Genomic DNA, 21,923 nt, shown 5'->3' on the forward strand with positions numbered 1-21,923 from the left:
GTCATATGCGCGTATACCAATGTATGTGCACAAGTTGAAACACTTAGAAAGTTGCAACGTGAAAGTGCTTCCGATTCGCAACTAACGTAACGCGCTCACCTGCGTTTTATCGGTGGTCAATGTGTTGCTGTCGCCGCCAATCGTTGTTTCCACTTCGTGGTATTGCAACTTGTAACTGTCTTGCGTGCTGGTATTTTCTGGACTCCAGGAAACTTCCACCATACCGGTTCTCTCATCAATCACAGCCCGGAGATCGCGAACAGGCAGCGGCTCTGCAAGCAAGCGCGAGCAAAGGTCAAGGAGCGTTAGAGTTATAAACAATTACGCGTGTCGGCGCTTTCAGCGAGCACTGCTGCTTGAGAATGAACGTGAAGATCGTCAAGTGGACACGTACTCAAAGTAACATCTCCGCTGGCGGGCCAACTGGTAACCTTGCCAGAAACGGTCTTCACTACCACCTGGTACGTCTTGCCAGGCTCCAAGTCCTTGAACTCCCATCTGCTCTCGTCGTCTCGATTTCGTGTAACCGGTGTCAGTCTGCGATTACTACCCAGCGATATTTGATACTTGTCGAACTCGGACGTGCCGTTCGGCGGGTTCCAAAATACGCGGAAGGAAGTCGACGTCACGGAAGATTTGTCGAAGGTCACGTTGAGAGGACGCAACGGCACCGTACGGTATTGGGCCGTAGTGGGCGCGGACGTTTCATCCTCGGAGACGGTCTGCACGGAAATGTTATACGCTCTGCCTGTAATTAGAAATCCGATTTCAAAGGAACGAAACAAACGTGTGCAGTTCGTGTGACTGCCGTGACTGATTATCGCGCGAATGCCGTCGTCGTGTGATAGTTGATGCGATTAGTATCTTATTTCATCTAACTTCATCTTATCTAAGCCGTTTTGTTTAGCGAGCAATACCGCGGACTTTTCCATGTCTTGTCCCTTTGGAATGTCAACGGAATCAATCGCATCAATTGCCACACGCAGCCTTTCTCAAAAATAAAATCATCATTAACTCTCTCTAGGCGATTATTCGCCTAGATCGTTCGAACTTAAATCAACTCCAATCTGATTCAATCCAACCAAACAACATTTGCACATCGCACATTATTTATACGACGGCGAGGAAAACCTCGCTTTATGCTTCATTGGTCACGAGACAGTTTGAAACAGTTTCACTATGGATTTTTGCACCGTGGCCGGTTTCCTCTCATTGCACCACAACTTTGCTGCTTTCGAGGGAACCGCAGATATATCGACGGCGGTGACAACGAATATATATATTCCGTCGAACTTGTATAATCGGGCGAATTGAAAGTCCACGGGGAGGGGGAGAGGGGAGGGAGGGTCGAATGTAGGAAACGAGACGTTTGTGGTACAGAATTAAAAGTTAGGTCACAATGACCGGTCTCTGCTCGATTCACTCTTGCGGTTCACGAATTGCTCTATTTGTAACGGGCGTGTTACTTTCTCCGCGGTTCTAGCTGGAGCAGTTCCGCTAGAGCAGGATGAAAGAGAGGAAAAAGAGGACGACGACCCTCCGCCACACGCGCGGCTTAATCTCGAAATGTCAGCGCGTGTGCGGCGTTGACATTTCGCGACGTAATATGCGTAATTTATCCGTAACTCGCGCACGAATATCCCCGGGCCCGCTTTGCGCGACGTAAATTCGGTTTATTTGCCGTGTTCGTTAGCTGAACGTTATGCGCGGGTAATTGCACGACGGCAAACGGCTGACCTGGAACGAGTCCTTTGAAAGCCGCCTGTGCAGGACCAGGTGGCTCGCCTTCCTTCTCCACATAGAGAACGGACTCTATGGCGTCCGGTGGATCTATACTGACTTTGTAATGAGTATAAATCCCGGCAGGATACGGCGGCTGCCATAGTACCAGCAGCGTCGTCTCGTTCCGGAACCAGACGATGAACTTGCCCGGGGTGTTCGGCTCTACAAATGGCTCGACGTTAGACGCTCGCCGATATGTTCGCATTTCGCCGGTATTTCGTCCTTTCGGCGGGTTTACGTACTCGTTGTGAAATTCCTGCTGGTGTAGGCGACACTCTCTTTGGCGTCCAGCACGGTGAACAGCTGGAGCGAGTACGTGGCGCCGGGAGTGAGGTCCCGGAGGGTGTAGGGCACCGAGTCGACCGGGATGACGCTGGTTTTAGGGTTGCCGGTGTCGCTGAAGCTCTGCGTCCGCAGCCGGAAACCGGAATAATTTCCCTTGGCCGGGGGCGACCAATAGACGATCGCGGTTTTCCCATTTCGCACCGAGATCGTCAAATTCGAGGGAGGGTCGGGCGCTGAAGATTACAAGAATCGCGTCGCTCGGTACATTCCGGATGAAAATTCTCTCCTCCTTTTCTTTAATTTTTCGTTTAATCATACCAACCGCGCCTTTTTCAACGACCATTATCTCTCTCTTATCGATCAATCACGTACAATCGTTATAAATTAAGGACCTCGTCGAGAGAGCGCTCAAGAGACGTTTCGAAGGAAAGGCATTCTCGAACCGGAAGAGATATTACGCAATCAGTTACGAACAGCAACGAAGAATCAACCCGCGTGAAAAACGCTTCCGAAAATGTCGCTCGCGTATCTCTGGTTGTTCCGACAGAATGTTACTTTACGGTATAACACGCACATACAGCGAAGATTATATTCAAAAATATGTTGACCGTCGCTCAATACGCATGCTGGAGGAATACGCACGTGTGGTGATTGACGCGGTCCACGTCAGCCAATCGTGAAGGGTGCTGTTGCTGTAGTACAACCAGTACTCATATTTTGTCCCGGGCAGGCCGTCCTTGAACTTTATGACATCACCGATCTCGGTAGCGGCTATAGTGGTGTTAGGCGGCGGCGAGCCGACGGGCGGGCTGTACTCCAAACGGTACCAGGAACCACCCTGGCTGAGATTTCCCGGTATCTCGATCGCGAGATCGGCCGAATACGTGACCTACGGACGAAACATACAGAAACGGTGTCGTTCATTGTCGTCGCTGAATAACGCGCACCGTCGTTCGCTCGCGGTAGTCGAAGCTTGCGCAAGATTCGCGCATTGGGACTCGTAAATCTCGACAAACGACTAACACGCGCGCGGATTCGCCGACGTGTTGCACGTGTTACGGCTAATTAATCGATCCCCCGCGTTGCTGAAAACTCGACTCACATTCCGCGCACGGAGAAGAAAGATCAGCCACGACCTGAGCAAACGAATCGAGCGCGTTCTAGTCGAAGGAAACGCGATTTCCGCCTCTTACGGGACAAATTCGATAAACAACAAGGTGCGCTCGGTTCGTTCACCGTCACGACAATTCAACCGATGTTTTTACCTCGTGCGATGCATTCTTACGCAGAGCCGCAGTACACACGGCCGGAATATGGGAATATGCGTACGCCTAACTGTTTCAGCCGACTATGCTGAATTTCAGATTCATCTCGACACTTGCGCGCTCTCACGGTCGCGCGCAATATTGTAATCGTGATCCGTCGATTATGCGCGCGTGTTGCTAAGGACCCGTTATAAATCAGCGGCGTATCTTGAATTTCAAGACTCTAGCGTCCTCGAGGGTGATCGAGAGACTCGTGAAACTTAAGAGAACTGGATCTGAGCTCGCAAAGTATCATTTGCGTCACTGATGAAGTTCTATATATTTATTCCCTCCCCCCCTCCCCCCCTCTCTCTCTCTCTCTCTCTGCCCCTCTCGTTCTCCGCCTGTATCTATATATTTTACATTTATATAAAAATTTTATTGTATCGTTTTATTGCGTTAAACGTGAAGAGCGATGTAGTAGAAAAGCGCTCGTCAGTGTCTCATCCTGCTAGTGACAGTTATTCAATTCAATGCAATTCGTATATTCTTACGTGTGATACATCGCGTACGATTTGCGCGATATGAAACAACCTTAACTTTGTGGGTAACGTTGAACGAGGCTCACGACCTCCGTTCGATGCTTCGCTTTCTCCGTCGCGAAATTTCGCTGTTAACTTGCGAGCCACTTACACCAAACGTTTTCATCTGCCTCTCCAATCGCGACGAGTCCCCACGGTAATGCGATTATTATTCCGTTAACGTCATTCCAGACTTGGTCCAGCTTGGAGAGGATTGAGGGGGGGATTGAGCAAGATCGGGGACAGTGATCGGTGAGAAATCAGCGATACATCGATCCGCGCACGTGAGGTGGATGTACTCGCTTGTGCTCCGCGTAGCTATGAATTCTGATCAATTACGAACGGCGTATGTGCATGACGTACACGACTTGGGAAAGAGGAGCAGCGCGGCGAATCTATAACATCATCGCTGACGTGTAACACGCACGTTCTGCGACGAGCAGGTCGCAGATATATAAAGCATCTCAACTCCATCTCGCGCTGCTACTGAATACAATGTGTCATACGTGTCGCGTATGTGCGAGGAAAGGTGTCGAAAGAGCGCGAGTCGCGGCGCGCGGAGCGTACGAGGAATGCTTGAATTTTAATTATTGAGGGAGGAGCGATATCAACCCCCCGATCGTTCGCCAGGAGCAATCCGGAGATAACTTCACTCGCTAACGCGAGCGCGACATTCTCACTCGGACGTGGAAGCGGCGAAGTTGCTCTTCCTACATCCGCTCACGACAGTGAAGTGCATATTGATCCCTGCTCTACCTCCCTCTGTTCCTTTGCGACGTCCCTTTTCCCACCTTCCCTTTGCCTCTCTCGATCCTCGACCATCCACGGGCTGCCTATCTCCCGTGGCTGCCGCCGCGTGGACGACGACAGGAACTCCTAATTGTACAAAGAAGGGCTGAATAGCTCGCCCGGCCCGGCCTGGCGGGCTCAGCCGAGAGAGAATCGGAAAATGCGAGACTGGTGTGAGGCATGCGAGAATTTCATTTGCTCGCCGGCTCACGGCTGGGGCTGGGAAGGAAACAAATTCAACTTGCGGTTGGAATTATTGCCGTGCATACTAGTGGCGATTAAACGCAGCTGTTCGACTACACGGGCGAAACGCGCGATTCGTCTGTCGAAATGGCGCAAAATGTCGCGAATGATGAAGAGAGAGAGAGAGAGAGAGAGAGAGACTGGGTTCAAGAAGATTTGATGAAAAGACATATTTCCGTGCTCTTTTGTTTCTTTGGCAAAATTATTTTCTACATTTGCTGCGATTTCAAGATCCCTTGCATTATCCCCCAAAAATAAGGTAATAAATAAATAAATTTCCCAAGAAATAATGATAGCGGAAAATTCCGACTTTTCGAGACGATGCGTGTTCAGCGTTTAATCGCCATTCGAAAGCGCCGGAGGCACACTTCTCCAGGTCCGTCTGAGATCCGTGTGTGAGTAACAAGGCGGATATACGAGCCAATGAGACTCGTGGCGAGAGAGATCTACGTCATTCGGGGGAAAAAAGAGTTGGTCGCAGATGTAATTTAAGCCCCGCCATCATGCGATCTTGCGACGCGAAGCGTAGCTCGCTGTGCGCCATAAAATCCTGAAACAACGCGGAGCGGAACAAGCGCAGTACAGCAGCTGCGTTAGCTCGCTGCTGCTGGAGTTGCAGTTAAAGCGCGGGGAAAAGAGGCGGAAAAATCGCGCTGACTCATCGATCCTGATAGCGATCTTGGAAATCGGAAATGGCAGATCTGTCGACCCTTGCGCGACATGGTGTATGCGTGTGGTTGCGGCTCGTATGTTCGGAGGAGGGGGGGCGGGGACGACCGCGCCTCACTTCCGGTTGACCGTCGTCACGCGCCTCGCGTGCTTCCGACCTCAAGCAGTTTCGTCCGTGTTCGATGTGTGTGGAAGTAGGTGGTAGAGGTGGAGTCATGGAGTGTCCGTGACACTCCGTTGACGATACGTCCATGACACTTGGCGGCTGACGCGTACGTCCGTCACCCTTTCTGTGATCCGCATCGGTATCCTGTTATTAGAGTATTAAACGGGTTTCACTCTCCCGGGTCTTTTTTTAGCTGCGCTCGGGGCAGCAGATCGTGTGCGTACAACGCGTCCCGTAGACGTAGAAACCTGCATGTCGAGAATGTGTCAGATTGGCTCGGGATAATCTCTCGGTCGGAACGTACCATCGATTTTCCCGTGACACTGTTTCACGTGTCACTGGGATAATCGGCGAGCGAAGAGAGGGAATCAGTTTTCAGCAGCGCTGTCGGTACAAACTGGGAAGTTTTTGATTGATGGCTCATCCGAGTATCCCGATATTTGTCTGGTACCTAAATCCGCTGATACTACTATTCGGGGTAGTCGGGTATTTCAAAAATACTCGGGATATTCGGTATCAAGCAGAGATATTCTTGGTATAATAGAAGTAGATATATTGAATAAGGCTCCAAAATCTCGGTGTAATTTCGAGATCTTCGAACATTATCTAAAGATTCGAAATTTTGAAGCTTTCACAATAGAGTTAATTTTGAGGATTACAACAAGATTAGTATTGTCCGTGCATTCGAGTGTTTGAATATTCGAGCTTTGAAATTTTATTATTGGAATATCTCGAAATTTCAGAGATTTGAAGCGTTGAAGAGAGCCGGAGCTTCAAATATAATATAAAGAAAATATTATTCAATATATTCAAAGTATGATTTCAGATGTATCGTATGTGACAAGTTATAACCGCATCATTGATCGAATGCAGCGAAGCTATATATCGCTCACGATTTTAATAAAATAAGTACCTCCGAGCACAATGAATCATGCTTATCCCTCTTCCGGTGCATTACGTCGATATAGAAATTGCTAAGCCGCATCCTCTATTACAGTCATATCGCTCAATATTGCGCTACATGTTTGCCTGGATATTTATCTCCACTAAAAAGTCTCTCTCTCTCTCTCTCTCTCTCTCTCTCTCTCTCTCTCTCTCTCTCTCTCTGAGGAAAGCTATACGAAGAGTTGTAGACAAGCAAAAAGGAGGTCGTTAGGATAGAAACTACCTTCCATTGTTTAACTCTTCATTTCTGATTTACCACAAGTCGGACGTGGCAAATTTTTACAAGAAAGAGTTTAATACACAGAAAGTTGGTCGCGCGCTGGCGCGACGGAGATCCAATATTCCCTTTGTCTGCTTGAGCCCCCGTAGGCAGGACCAAGGGAACAAATACATGAGACGCATTCTGGTTCACGAACGAGTCCCGAATCTGTAAATAGGCGAGTCGCCGTAGTCGTGCGTAGAATGCCAGAAAGGTGGACGGACGAACGAGCGTCGGAAAAAATTCCGGGCTCGCCCGTACGCAAACAATACCGAGAACAAAATAGACGTCGCAATGGTCGCTATGGTATGGATTAACAACGCGAGAAAGAGAGAGGTCACCGTGCCATGAGCCGCGAGAGCAAAGGCAGCGACGCAGCGGGCGTTCCGAGCGGTAAGCTGTTGATTAGTCTCTCTTCTGTTGGCGGAGTTTTGTTACCTCCAGATCCAGGTAACGAGAAGCGTCATTGAGACCGCTTTCGATCGCAATCCTCCTGACATGAGTACGCGTGGTTACAGTACGTTCGCATCGGGTTCGGCGAAATAGACTAGACTGCTGCTTCGACGAATAGGAGAATATTTCCCCGTGAAGACCGAGAGACAGTCTCTCTCCTTCGCCGAACTTTGAACGGAACGAGGCTCTCATTCCGAAAGTGCACCCGGCACAGAGATTCTAAGTAGCTCGCGTGCTTCACCATCTTTATCCCATGCAGAACCTGTTGCACGACCTTGTTCGATTCGTGCATGGAAGGCCTCTCCCATTTCCCCCCTTTTTTATCGCCACTCGATACACTCCCTTGCGTAATTTATCTATTTCTCGGCGAAGCGTCCCGCTCTCTCCGCCTCCCGTTACATTTTTGCGTCTACGCGGCGGGCAAGTATTTATTGCGCCTTAAACGTCTTCAATTAATAAGTTCGCGCGATCCGCGGAACAAGTTGCCGGGCACCGCGCGGAACGCTACTCGCGAAGCTAATTATTGCGGGAAACGCGATTGGCGCAGTGGGACGCGCGCGCTGAGAGTCTCGCCGCTGATTAATGGCGCATGATCAATTAAGCGGCAGTCCCTTAATTTGCTAATAGCCGGAAAACTAAATAATAACGGCGAGATAAATCGACAGTAATAACGAAATACACGCCGCGCGCGCGCGGATAACAATCGCCACCGCGTCGCTATCACGCACGAGTCGCGTGACGAGCGAGCGCTCTCTCCGCGGTGTTATCGACCGTGATTTGCCGTGAGACGAAATTACACATTCGTAACTAGGCGTGCTCGTATTAGCGTGTTCTCTTTGCCGGCTGGCGACGTCGTCGTGTTTTCAAATGCACCGCGGCGCACCGATATCTCTCATTGTGCCCGCTCGCTCGCTCGCTCGTTCGCTCAGCCTGCGAGCCCACGGATGCGGATTGCGCGGCACCTACATTCGATTGGCCACGGATCGACCCACATACGTATCCTCCGCGAATAAAGCGTTCTTTGCGCCGGCACACAAACGTGCGACGTTGTGAATTTGCGACCGAACGGCCGGCCGGCGCGCTCGCTCGTGCTCGCGTCCGCGGTTGTTCGTCTCTCCTTTTCTGTACGCAATTATTAGTTCTTCAACACTCGAAATCGATTCTGTACGTCGCGTCGCGTCGCGTTGCGTCGCGTCGCGTCGCGTCGCGTCGCGCGATCTTCGAAACGTCAATTTCCTCGGCTGCGTACCGATTCACTGTACAGGAATTCACAGCGCAAGTTTCACAACGGAAAAACTGTGCTACAGTTCGTGTTACGTATATACCATAGATTTCCAATACCGGCAGCAAATATCGCAACGCGCCACTTATTGCGGAATTAACATATATGTATCGCTTACGTACTCGGTCGATGCTTTGCGCAAGGAACTCGCACGACAGTCAGCTGATTAAGAGTCGCTCCATTTGTCATCGATGAGTTTCGCAGTGCATTTTATTAGTGCATTGCTCCAATGGGGAAGATGGGGGTCTCCCGAGAATTGCTGAGAGGCGAACTTTACGTCCGTGAACCGAAAGATACCTCCGAGATCAGAAGTTATTTTAAGCCTCAAAGTTCTTATTTATTCATAGAGCTTTTTGCTGTCACACTCAACGACGAGCATTGTTTTTCGTTTCTCCGTCTCGCTGACTGATTACGCAACTTGTGCAGCGTGTAACATGCCGCGTCGCGCTTGATTATCGCGGTACAATACCTGCACGATGGTTTGATGAAGCGCGACGTGCGCTCGGATATGCGGATTTCAGGATGTGCCGCAGGCGGATAGCGAGGGGACGACGCGCTGCTTGCTAATCAGAATGATGCGACGGTTTTCGACTGGAAACCGAGTCGCGCGGAGCGTTGGAGCGACTGCGACTGCCATTGCCATGCCATGTCGAAGAGCGCTCGCTGCTGACGGATAGACACATCGCGCGCGCGCGAGACTCTTAAGTAGAAATCTCTTCTGTCGCAATGCGCGGCGTTAAAATCTCTCGTTCGCCGGTTAACACGTTTCCCAACGGGACCGGTGACGGACGGACGATGAGTCAACTGGGCGAATGTGCTCGATCACGCGTACGAGGCCTTTCTTTGGAAATACTTTTTGTATTCTCGCTGTACGCGAGTCGTTTCGCGCATCTCCAGTCGCGGTGCTTAATCGCCATGTCGGCCGTCGTGACGGTCGCCGCAGTGCCCGGCTGGCGCTACAATATATTGCGGTTTTTCATTAATTTACTGAACAAAACGTAAGCGACTCTGCGCGGAACGAATGGAATATTACCGTCGACGGAGAGGCGAATGTAACGGGGGCTGACGAAATTTACGTGTCGAGCATTGCATTTATTTGCCGTATTATTTCGCTGATTCAGACTTCGACTCGAGCATTGCGAAGTAATCGGCGGAAATCAGTGTGGCGGTCGACGTGTCAAAAGCTCGACCACTCGACGCGGACGTCGACGAACAATCCTCTCTAACGAGTCGCTCGGTAACTCGCGTATCAAGCGGCGATAACATTGCTTACGATCACGCGTTATCGCTGGATAATCCGTCCCCGCTGCTCAATCCACCGTGCACGCGATAATGGAAAATGGCTGTTTTTTTATTTATTGTTTTTTTCCCCGTTTTGTCGAATATAACACGTGCCAGTGCTTCGCGAGGTGATAATGTTGGATAGCGTTCTCCGATAATTGTGCAGCGAGAGAAACGCGGCTTTCGGGGGAAGGGGCTGAGAAGGGGGCGAGAAATAATATTTTACGTCCAAGCCACGCGCTAATAAATGATGGTGTTTAGTGACGATGAGTCGCGGCTAATTTTTCCAGTGAACGAATAACGATAAGCGCGCCGTGCCGTATCAAGCGCGTATCACAATGCTCCGTTAATTGCTGACGATGTCGTTTTGACATTTTTGTGGTCGTATCACCGTGAAGGATGAGGCTGATTGTGAAAACAGGCAGGCCGCGCACGTCGAGGTGAAATTGAGGTAACAGCCGTCGGACTTGTTCGTATTTTATTAATTGCTACGTGTCGGCACGTTGATTATTTTCCTTTCGCTTTTCAGAACTCAATAGACGAAGATGTATGCACCTTGGTGTGCACCTGGTATGTCTGCGTTCGCGCTGATGAAATTAAGCAATGTTCGCAGTTGCATCTGTCAGCCGGGAACCGCTGGACGTGCGTTTGCAATTATTGATTGAAAATAAACCATTGGCACGTCAAGCGGATGGTATGCTAATCGCGCGACACTCATAAACGCGCATACGTAAGCGCTATTGCGACGTCGCCAAGGACAATCGCATTTTCTTCCGGTTTTGGAGGGCCCTCGTGAACAACAGAATCATAAATAATGAAAAGGCGAGCCGTTTGAGGCAATTATCAACAGATGGATGCTGCATTGTCCGGGCAGCTCTCTAATGGCAGCCGTTGCTGGTTTCACTCCGCGACGAGGAGCTCCTTCACTACCTGAGGCTTATCTGCGTGTACTAATAGTTTCCTAGGAAAAACGCCAACTTTAATCGGCACGACGAAAAGCAATTTATGCAGAGCGACAATTGCATTCGCTGAAAGTGCCTTTGCGGCCTCGTCGGATCAATTGCTTGCATAATAAAGTAATCAACGTTTGTTCTGAAAATTCGTCTCGTCTCTTCGTATTGATCAAACATTTCTTCCCTTCAGTCCGCAATAACAATCCGACAGTCTGTGCGCACCTGACGATACACTCGTGCACAATCCGCTGGGTGGTAACAGCGAGTAAATTCTGCAAGACATGAGATCCGCGTGTATTTAACAATCTCGTTTCCTGTTTACCGCGGACGCCCGCCGCCTCTCGGAACAGGCAATAATGTGTAATTCGAAATATTCCAGTCTTTGCGCAGTCAGTTGAATCACCGGGAAGTAGCGTTACCTGCGCGCTGACTGTTTGACGATTGTGCAACCTCGCAAGTACGAACGCTGAAGATGATCACACTCGCCAGAGTCAACTTGGGATGCCTCCAATTCCGTATTTCGGAATTTTCGTGAATTTTGCCCCCGTGTTGCATTATTGCTCGACGGATCGATCGTTCTCGCTCGAATTTATTCCACTTCCGGACCGGAACCGAAATGCACGTCCCAGAGCAGAGGAATGAAATTCCCACCGGGGGAAAAATTCTGTGAATTTTACATTCCTTCTTTGTCGTCGAGCTGAAAGCGCGCTTTTGCCGAACTTTTGACTCGCTTGGACGCGAAACGAGTCGCTGTGTGTCCGCGATAGAACGTATTATCGTGAAACTTTTAACTTTGCGCAATTAAGGCTTACGTCACCACTCGCGCAATTATGCGATTGTCGAGGCGAAAAAACGTACGACTCGAGAGAGTTCGGTGTTTAGCGTTTCCATGTAAACGCCGCAAAACAAAGCGTTGTGAAACAAACACACATTTCCTCAATAAGACCGCCCCCGGCATTTAAGATCATTATTATTATTATTGATTACCTGTTACCGACACCGCTTACAAAGACAAGATTTTATTTTATTTCGCATTCGCCGTGCACTGGTGCCTCGAGCGTGAAGCTTGAACAATGAAATGCAGCTTGCACTATAAAACGAAAATAGACACACACGCTCGCTGATACAGTTATGCAATTATTGCTTTTCCTGTATATAACGTGGGATACTCAATTCAAGCACGGCCCATAATAGATCTCGCCATAGGGAATTAGCTGCTTATCGTGCGAGCATCATTTATCTTCGCAAGAAGGTAAGCTAAGGCCGGGGATTCCTCGTATAAACCGCCCATTTATTAGACATCGGCGCGTATAGGATTAATCGACGTCAGAAGAAACAGAATAAGATAGGACATGCTTTAATTAAGACACGATTCTGGATAAATACGATCAGGCAGAGCCGCTGCTGCAATCCTTGAGCGCGAGCGCGCGCTCGCAAAAAGACACCGCAGATGGTAGAATGACGTTAATCGCACGGTTTCTTTCTCTCTCATTTTTCTCTTTCCTTCCAAGAGCGCTATTTGCACGCAGTGTATCCAAATGTATTCGCACGCACTCGTCGCACACATCACGGACGTGGAGAAGGAGTGGGCGACAGAGAGAGAGAGGGGGGGGAGAGAGAGAGAGAGAGAGAGAGACACACACAGAGAGAGAGAGAGAGAGAGAGAGAGAGAGAGAGAGAGAGAGAGAGAGAGAGAGAGAGAGAGAGAGAGAGAGAGAGAGAGAAAGTGAAAGCGAAACTGCGAGCGTATGCACGCGGATGCACCGAGGAGAAGCGGAGTGCGTGGAGTTGTATAAAAAAAGTCAGCAGGCTAGCTCGTTTCTTTTATACACACGCAACAATGGTGTCGGCAAATCGCGCGCACATGGCGCATCATCATCGCTCGTATTTTCGCCCGTTATCCCCGAGTTTGCGGGCCCTTTATTAGTCGGGGTTGCGTGGGAAAATGAGCCAATAAAGTCGCGTTTAAGCGGCCGAATGAAAAGGCAGATGTTCGAGATCGAGGAACGCCGAGCTCTTGCCGAGATCGAGGTCCATCCGAAAAGCTCCGGGACGCGCAGCAGCGCGCGGATCCGGACGGCCGGTGATTTATTTGTCCCGTCTGCTCTATTTTCGTCACTCGGCGTGCAGCCGTGTCTTCCCAGGCTGGTCCAGGATGTACCCGTGCGCGACGTTCGGATGTATGACTCGCCGGAGTCGTTTGACACTCGGCAGCGCACCACGTGCGCGGCTCGCTCTTGCCCTTGCGAGACGCCATTTCCGGTGTGCCGTGCCTGTATATATATGTATATATATATATATATATACATATATAACGTGGGATGAAGGAAATATTAATCTCGCTATTTCTGGCCTAATTCTCGAGCAGCGCCACCGGAACTGCTCAAATATTGATCCCCGAGTATCGGCGAATCGCCACAATAAACTCGCGCGCGCGCGCAGTCAATATTGATAGATCGCAAAATAAGCGAGAAAATAATCCGATACGCACTACGCATACGCAGTTACGGCAGCGAACGTTGCATTGTTAACGAATCGTGCACTGCTCCTTCGCCCGTTCAAAATTCTACAAAACGCTACTTGAATAGTCAAATGATTCGTAACTCGAATATTTTAAATAGTATATAACGATTTTACTCCGAATAATTACATATAATGGAAACGTCTACGGCGCTGTTAATATCAACCGGGTAATTTCTGCACTCGGACACTCGAGCGTTTAATTGACACTTCAGTTCGCGGATATTGTATGGGTACTACACGAAATAATCGTATGCCTTGATACTCATAGAAAATTAGAAAATCACAATAACGTTAAAATGACGTGTCAAGTCAAAGTGATGAAAAAATATTCGAAAATAAATCTTTATCGTCATTTTCTCAGATGACATTGTGACTGATTTTCTATTCCGCTTGATTTCCATCTTCCGTCCGTTTGTTATCGATTTTCGCAGCAGATGACTTCGCTCATCAACTGTGGTTTGTGTTTTTCGTTCATCTAAGGCAAGGTATTAACCGTACTAACCAGAAGACTCGATGCTAATCGTTGTACGCGGAGCTCAGATGCAGAATAAAATACGTGGAAGTGTGTTTCTGATACTTCAGTAAGACAATATATCAATCGCATCTCGATAAGAAATACTCGGCAGTTACTTTGTCATTTATGAGACGAAGCAGCGATTACACGGAAACCTTCGCGGGCAATTTTTGTCCGCTTTGAAACTTGGCCAGCAAAATACTCGCGTGTCAACGTAACTTATCACACGTGTAGCGTAACGCGGTCGGCTTAAAAGTGACGACGTCGGCTATTTGCGAGGCATTCGGCGAATAGGGACTCCGTAGTAAGAGCTTAATATAGCGCGGTCATGAGCCTCGAATTCTGGGCCAATAATGTCACGGTTCTCTTCCTAGAAACACGTGAAAAGGAGGAAAAGCAAATCGAAGCGTGTTATACAAATTACATTTCTCGTAATGTAAGGAGAAATCCAGTTGGCGCTTGATTGTTATCGATTTCCATTCCTCTCTTATAAAGTACGCATTTAATGAATTAATAATTCATATATTATCAAGAGATAAGGAAAAATTGTGGAAAACGCGCATACATTTAGCGCTCGCGTATTTAATGCGTCAGGATTCCAGGACAACCGGTCTCGATTTCCTTGAGGCGTCGGAGGACGTTCCGCGACAAAGAAATTGACGTAAAATCGATTTCGCGTATAAAATAGCGCCGTATAACGGTCGTTGAAGTGGGCGTTGGCTTTCTTTCGAGCATGAAACCTCCCGACAGTCCATTTCGTCCATTACGAGCTTCGTTGGATACAAAACGACTTACTTTCGCCAACCAAACTTTCCTTTGGTCGACAAACCGTAATTCAACTAACTCTCTTTCTTCAACTTCCTTTTAAATGCCCACATCGCTACAGAATGCTATGGCTCTTTCACTACATACTCCACATAGATACTCCACATATCACACTCCCCCATATTGAAAGAAAAATTATTAAATACATTCGTCAACAATTTTCACACAATCTTTTCCCAAGAAATAATTGTATATGGAGTATCAACATTACCGGAAGGACGTTCTTTTAATTATTGGTTGTTCACAAGTAGTCTTAGGATCAATTTCAATCAAAACTAGAAAACTAGAAGTCGATATTATCGCTTGGTTCAGGATAAAGCTTTCATTTCGACTTGCAAACATTTTGTTTTGCAAACTAACGTTCTCGCAACATGTTCCGCCTTGCTCGATTGATATTCAACAAAATCACCCGCCTTTGTTCAGACAGAAAATGATAAAAACTTCGTTTACGTAATCACGTCCGTGTAATTCCCGTAGTCCGTGGCGCGTTAAATATTCAAATTACGCAGAAGAGCAGAGAAACCGGTAGGGGAGGGGAGGGGGGGGGGAACGGGAAATCTTGCAATCCGCGGTTTAACCATCGGCGAACAATTTCGAGAGAGAACTAATCTTTTCGATTATCTGCAGTCGACGCAGAATTGCAACTAAGCCTCTTTAATTTGCTCGCACTGCTGCCCGACCGAGTCTGCTGATTTTGCGCAAGGAAAGTTCGTTATGTTGAAAAATTAAGGACGTTGTTTAATTCCCATGCAGATACGTATTCTCTTCTCTGAGATTTATTCGTGTACAACTCATAAATAAGCCATTGACGTTGATTCATCGCTGAGAGATGAATCCGAGATTTGTCGTGCTAGAAAAGAAACCGGATGTGACAAATGGCGCAGGTTTAACAAAATTAACACAACTGAATATTCGCCGTATTGGCGGGAGTCAACAGACATCGGTATTCGAAGCAACGTATTCGCACTCGACAGTTGAGAAAGTCAGGCGAGTTTCGCAATATCCAGACACGAATCGACCGAGCAAAGAAGACTGGATGTCGGTCGCGTTCCCCTTCACCGATCGGTTGACCACAACTCGGACTCTGACTCGAATTTGTCACACAAGCGGAGGTTTCCTCAGGTATCGAAATTTTCCGTCTTGCTTTCGTCTATCTTGCTACCTGGCAGATCGAGAGAGAGAGAGAGAGAGAGAGAGATTCATAATCTCATTCTTTCCGAAGGAAAACTCATCGGACAGGTGTATTTCCCAATGCAATGCGGGTTTTCACGCTTGCGTTCACCTATTATTGCCCACTTGTATCCTATTAAAAAATATCCTGTCAACCATATTTTCAAATTTGACATTTCATTTTTATTTCATGTGAAAGGTACCTAATCATATCCGAGGGATGACAGCCTATAAAGTTCCTGATTTAACAGTCGTCGTGTTAAGGGAATGCCAGTGCGAGTGACGAGCAGCAAAATGTCGATAACGTAGAAGCTATTGTCAAAACGTCACGTCAAATAAAGACCAGGTTACTCTTTTCGTATTTCTTGCACATATAATTCGCATAAAAATATGTGTTGCTTGTCTTGCGTATATTTGTAGCGTAAAATACAACCGCACGAGAAATATTTTTGTAAAAATTTTCCGCATATTTTTATCCCTTCAAGGGGATGCCACATTTGTGAGAAAAGTTTATGGACAAAATATACCGACGCGAAAAGTTTACGTCTCTTACTGGTCGCACAGAATTAAATCAAATCGCTCCTGTGAATGACTTGCGAACCTGTGCGTAGAGCAAATTTACATCTGCATACCGCCGCCTCTTACCGGTATACATAATCTTCTCAAGAGAGAGCTGTGAGTGCAAGCTCGCGCTGGATATTCCTGTTTAAAGGGACGTTCCGAATTGAAATCATTGTTTGGTCGCTCCGTGCTGTCGCAACAGATAATAAGAAGCTAAAGTATGACGCAATGCAACGAATCCGTTTTCACGCTAATACGAGGAGAGAGACAGAGAGGCGAAATGTCCTCCAAGAATCAGTGCGTGGAGAGGTGGTGACAGTAAAACCTGGAATACGTACGCATATTACCATAACGCGCGTCCTTCGGACCGGTACCCACATCTCCAGCATAGAAAGACATTCTATCGACGCGTCCTATATCCATACCATTACCGGCATTCGCACTCACCTCCGCTAATAGAATCAGCAGCAACGGGATGCCGCTGAGTTTGGATTGCCGCATCGATCGCGAGCAGGACATCTTACGGCGCGCCATCCTCGATGAATCTCACCGACTGTCCAATTTCCGTCTTCCTGCAGCAGCCGCTGGCCACGCCTGTTTCCCGCAGCTCGCCGGCAGACTGACACACTCCACTGACACTTTTCACACAGAACGGCTCACCCCCACACTCGCCCCGAAGACACCCCTCGGCGCCCGGTCAAAGTAACGAGGAATGCTTGAGGAATGTACGTGTCACATCGATTGATCGACGACTTACTTGGGGACCTGCTTCTTCGAGCCGCGCGTGTGCTATCACAAGAAATCGTGTATCCCACTCCGGACACCTCGCGGAGGTAACACCTGTTCGATCGTTTGACAGCTACGCCGGTGTCGGAGGTAGTTACGGCGGTAATGGCGAAGGAGCCGAGGGACCACGCTGGAAGGAACGACAGTTGCCATATCAGCCGGCGAACCGCGCGTGCCGTCGCGTCGGAGCCTCCTGACTGACTGAAGACTATATGTGTTATCACGAATCCGAACTACCGGAAATAATGACGCGGCCGATGCTCGCGAGTCCCGTGGACGTCGCTGCTTTTAATCTCTGGACATCCCCACCGTACATCCGCGCTCTGTGTCAGGTGTCCAGAGTTACGTAAGTCTTCCCTGATTGAACGCAGTAGATTGACTTTTTTCCTTCTTCCGTATCGTATTATAGTGGCTCTCCTCGTGGGGCAGCTCTTCAACGAGCTGCACGAGCTGGTATTTCTACGAAGACTAGACGGCTCGGATTTGTTGCGGGCGTTCGCGAATGAGCAACCGAGGGCGTTTCTTCAGTCAGGCTTATCTCGCCCCGCGGTGTAACAAGACAAGTGGAATGTTTCTCGCGTTAATTTCAAACGTCGTGATGCTTCCCTCGCGTGCGGGACTTCTTTCACGACCCGGAGGATTTTCACGACCCGATCTGCGTCTTCCTCTTATCAATCTTATCTCTCGTGAGTACCTCCTCTTACATCATGACGTTGAAAATATTTCACGTTTGACAAAAGGTTTAAGCGTTCGAAGAGAGGCGATCGGTAAGTCCAGGAATGCCGAGACGATATCGTGCCTTTATTTCGCGTCTTGCACGTTACCGCTGCCGTTTGCTCCGCTCCTTTTTCATGTTAATCAGCAGAATACCGGTTCGTTCGCCTCACCGATGACCAGCGGACGGTTTCGTTTTCCTCGACGTTACTTTTGAAATACCTCATGTAAATATATCGTGTGCAACCCGCCGAGAGAGGGTTGCACACGAGGGAGAAAACAGCGACCGCTGGCTGAGAACGTTACAAAATCGATTGGTCGTTGGCAGCGCAAAAAAAGCGCATACTGCACCGTTTTTTTCTTTATATCTAGCCGCGTTATGTCCCCTGCTGTATTATTCCGTCGTCGCGCCGAGCTGTTCGCGAAACAAGATACGATATCAAATGTATACCCTGTACTGGATCTACTTTCATCCCTCCGTTACCATGCGGTCTGACCACTTGAAAGTGCAAGAGGGAATAACGAACTGCAGGGGTGACGCATCGACGTGACAATGATGAGGTGATGGAGGCAAGCTCCGCCAAACATTAGAGATGGCCGGAAGAGATCGTTCGGTGATCGGAAGCGCGCGATTCTGTCTACAACGAGAGGTCGGTTCAGTCGTTCCCTTCGCGCGTTTATTTACTCTTTGTTCTAATCTCAACGAGGTGATGTCTAATAGTCATTCGAACGTTTCCTCATTCGGAGGACGCAAAATTCGTAGAGAGTTTCGTGAGAAAAATAGAATCGAGGAGATCGTACGACAGTTCTCGGGGCTTCTTGTACGATGCACATATGTCTAGCTAGATCTCTACTGTTTTTACTGCGCTTTATCCGGTGTCACTGATAAAACATACAAGTTCAACCGCGTGACGTAACGCAAAACAATTCAATATAAATTATGGCCGTGTTCTGCAGCTGGCCACAGTTCTGCAGTTTTCTTCATGCGTACACTTACCGAGAAGGAAGTTTCCTTCTGTCACATTTACTGTGATCCCCCGCGCGGTATATTACACGTGAGAAGATTTACCGCACAGCACGTCACAGATCATAAGGCGAACCTATTCCGAATCACTGGTCGCGACAAAAGCCACGGTAAACGAGAGTTGTCTGGTATATGATCGGGAAATCCGTCTGGCTTTAACAAAAGAGCGCATACCTGGAGCCGTTATTTTGAAGCCATTGTCCTTCACCGCTCCGTGTACCTTTGTTAGGACATCGAGAAAAGGTCTATTTGCGCGCTATTGGAACGTCATGAAATGCTAATGAAGAAGATCAGACCTAAGAGGAACTCCGTGCGATGACAAACACCAAACGCCGAACGCAGAACGAGAGAGAGAGAGAGAGAGAGAGAGAGAGAGAGAGAGAGAGTCTCTTCTCCTGGAGCATAAAATCACCGGCTACCACGAGGTACTATCCAAAACCAGGACACTGGTCGTATATCACTTCACCGCCCCAATCACGCTTCGTTAGCACGAGAGGGAAGAACATCCCTGAAACTCGTAATCTCGTTCACCACTGCAGCCGCTCGTTGATCCAGCCAGACATCTGCCTGCCGTCTCTGTCATCCTGAGGTCCCGGTAAACCCCCGGGGAGGAAGTCCTGGAAGGTTCGCCGCCGGCCGCCGCGTGTCAACGTCGTGCTCCGAAATCGGACGCAAGCGCGACGGAGAGGAAGAGCGGGGAAACGAACAGCAAACGGAGCGTTCAGCTTGCTTTCGTACGGCCGGAGGTGTACTCGGTCGACTGACGCGCTTTCATGACGCCTCACCCGGGGCAGGCGACCACCAGGGCCAACGGGACCTCGGTTGCTCTCTCGATACTCCACTCCACGGCTCCGACCGAGGCAGAGCCAGCTAAACCGCTCTCTGCTTCGTCCCTCACTCCTGCCACCTCGTCGAGCAACCTGACTGCCTTTCCATTCCAACTCTGGCTCCCTCTCCTTCTCCCCCCCTCTCCACCTCTCTCTCTCTCTCTCTCTCTCTCTCTCTCTCTCTCTCTCTCTCTTTCTCCCTCCCTCTGCCGCCCCCGTCCTACTCTCTCTCTCTTTCTCCAATCTACCTTGCTGTTGCCTCCTTTGCTCTTCCAACCTGGCCTGCCCCGGCTAGACATCCAACGCAGCCGCCGCCACCACTACCGTACCCATTGCCTCCACTTCCACCAACTGTCGATCGGTTCTTCTCTTTCTGGCTCTCTTTTCTTCCCGCTCGCTCTTCGTGTATGTACACGTTGTGTTGCACGACAAGTACGGCTGAACTGTGTGTGTGTGTGTGTATGTGCACAGTAGCGTAGCTAGAAGGTGAGGGTTCAAGTTGAGCGCGGTGTGATGGATGAGGCTTGGTTACTTGTGAATATATATATTTTTTTTCCAAATTCCGCAGCGCTATCTTGGCGCAAGTAACACGTTGTATTTATTATAGATAGATCTTGCGTCGTCTTCTACAGCTACGGTATAATCTTCTGGCAGTCATTCACCCTTTTCCGGTATTCGCTCCACGTACTGAAATCAAACACGTGTCTGGTGAAACATGCGAATATGTTAAAGTGGGAATGCTAAAATAGGCGGACTGCGTAGTAGTTTTGAGAAGCTCTTCTTAAGAGATAGAGGAAAATCAATTTTTCCTCAGAAAGGAGTATCATGTAAAGCTCCCTTGCATCTTCCTTGATTTATTTCATTTCTGTCATCTGGACCATTTTCTCGCGCTCTCAATGGCCGCTTCCCTTTGTCCTTCCAGATTGTAAGGTAGTAACTTAAGTCCTGGGGACGAGCGTGAATATAAATGAGACACGTGATTAGGAAACAAAGGTAATAATTAACATCGACTCACGAGAGTGATTTAGAAAATTTGAATAATATTGTTACTGTTTTCAGCGATTCGGTGCAGTTTTAATAAGAAATCTATCTATCATGAATCACAGGCCACATCTGCTCGGGTACATGTGACAATGGCAATCGATAACTGCCATTACTCAATCGCGGAACGCGTATCGTCCACGTGTCACATTAAACGATAAATAGGAAGGTATCCGATAAACCGCGTGAATATCACACGACACTTAAAAATAAACGTGCCGCCTGAGGAAGATCTTGAAAATCTTGAACGTCGCACCTGACTTCAAAGCCATGTTGACATCGTCTTCTCTTATATCTTCTTTTTTCCCAGGGTAACGTCGTTCTCTGCCCTTCCCTATAAGCCCCCATAGTGTTGCGAACCAACACCCTCGTTGGCTTGTGCGAATGCGACACGTGCGTTTGTGTACAAGTATACTACCGACCACACATCTATCTGCTACCTACTGTTTCTTCCTGTCTACCACCCATCTCTCGCTATACCTTCCCTTGTCCTCACCGCACCTCACCGTGCATTCCCCCGGCCTTTGCCCTCCATAGTGTTGTTCCCGAGGCGAGAGCCTACACCTGACACATGCGCGCGAGCGTGCATACACACGAACAGACCTCGTTGATGTACTACCTTTATTCATAGAAGTCGTTGCTCTCCCACACCTACGCAGGTGCCCTTGCTCAGAGTCAGGAATGTAGTTAGTGCAATCTATGCCCGCGCTGCAAACGCTAATCCATAATCTATATTATTCGCGCGCGTTTAACATTCATATCTAAAAAATGACTGACGAAATCAATAACGCGCGACAAGGATGTTAATGCTCGATGATTCGTTTCACAAATTTTATTCAACTGTATAGAGAGAACACGAACACACCACAAGTGCAAGAACCGTTACAAACTTTCCACTGTCTTGATTCTTTTTATGTATAAATGATTTATGAGTACTTTACGCAATTGCAGCTTGATGAGTAGCAAAATATTACCTAAGCAAAGCATATTCAGTATCAGCGTCAAA

The 21,923-nt window shown here is 48.5% G+C and overlaps 1 protein-coding gene across 10 annotated transcripts in view; it reads right to left on the reverse strand.

Annotated features, from left to right (window-relative positions):
* Positions 1-19,936, reverse strand: part of Ptp10D (Protein tyrosine phosphatase 10D) — a 32,142-nt gene extending 12,206 nt beyond the window's left edge. For 3 of the 10 annotated variants that reach the window (XM_025300089.1, XM_025300056.1, XM_025300097.1), the window contains exons 1-6: positions 16,973-19,936; positions 2,710-2,956; positions 2,025-2,300; positions 1,738-1,944; positions 395-748; positions 100-272 (exon numbers count right to left, since the gene is read on the reverse strand). In XM_025300089.1, coding sequence (XP_025155874.1) covers positions 100-272; positions 395-748; positions 1,738-1,944; positions 2,025-2,300; positions 2,710-2,956; positions 16,973-17,059 — 1,344 coding nt within the window. In that variant the 5' untranslated portion in view covers positions 17,060-19,936. The remainder of the gene's footprint in view (positions 1-99; positions 273-394; positions 749-1,737; positions 1,945-2,024; positions 2,301-2,709; positions 2,957-16,972) is intronic. The other 7 variants (XM_025300093.1, XM_025300087.1, XM_025300082.1 and 4 more) reach the window with 6 other exon arrangements.
* Positions 19,937-21,923: the final 1,987 nt, after the last annotated feature.

This window comes from Harpegnathos saltator, unplaced genomic scaffold (assembly GCF_003227715.2).
Source record: "Harpegnathos saltator strain DR-91 unplaced genomic scaffold, Hsal_v8.6 scaffold104, whole genome shotgun sequence".
Classification (NCBI taxonomy): domain Eukaryota; kingdom Metazoa; phylum Arthropoda; class Insecta; order Hymenoptera; family Formicidae; genus Harpegnathos; species Harpegnathos saltator.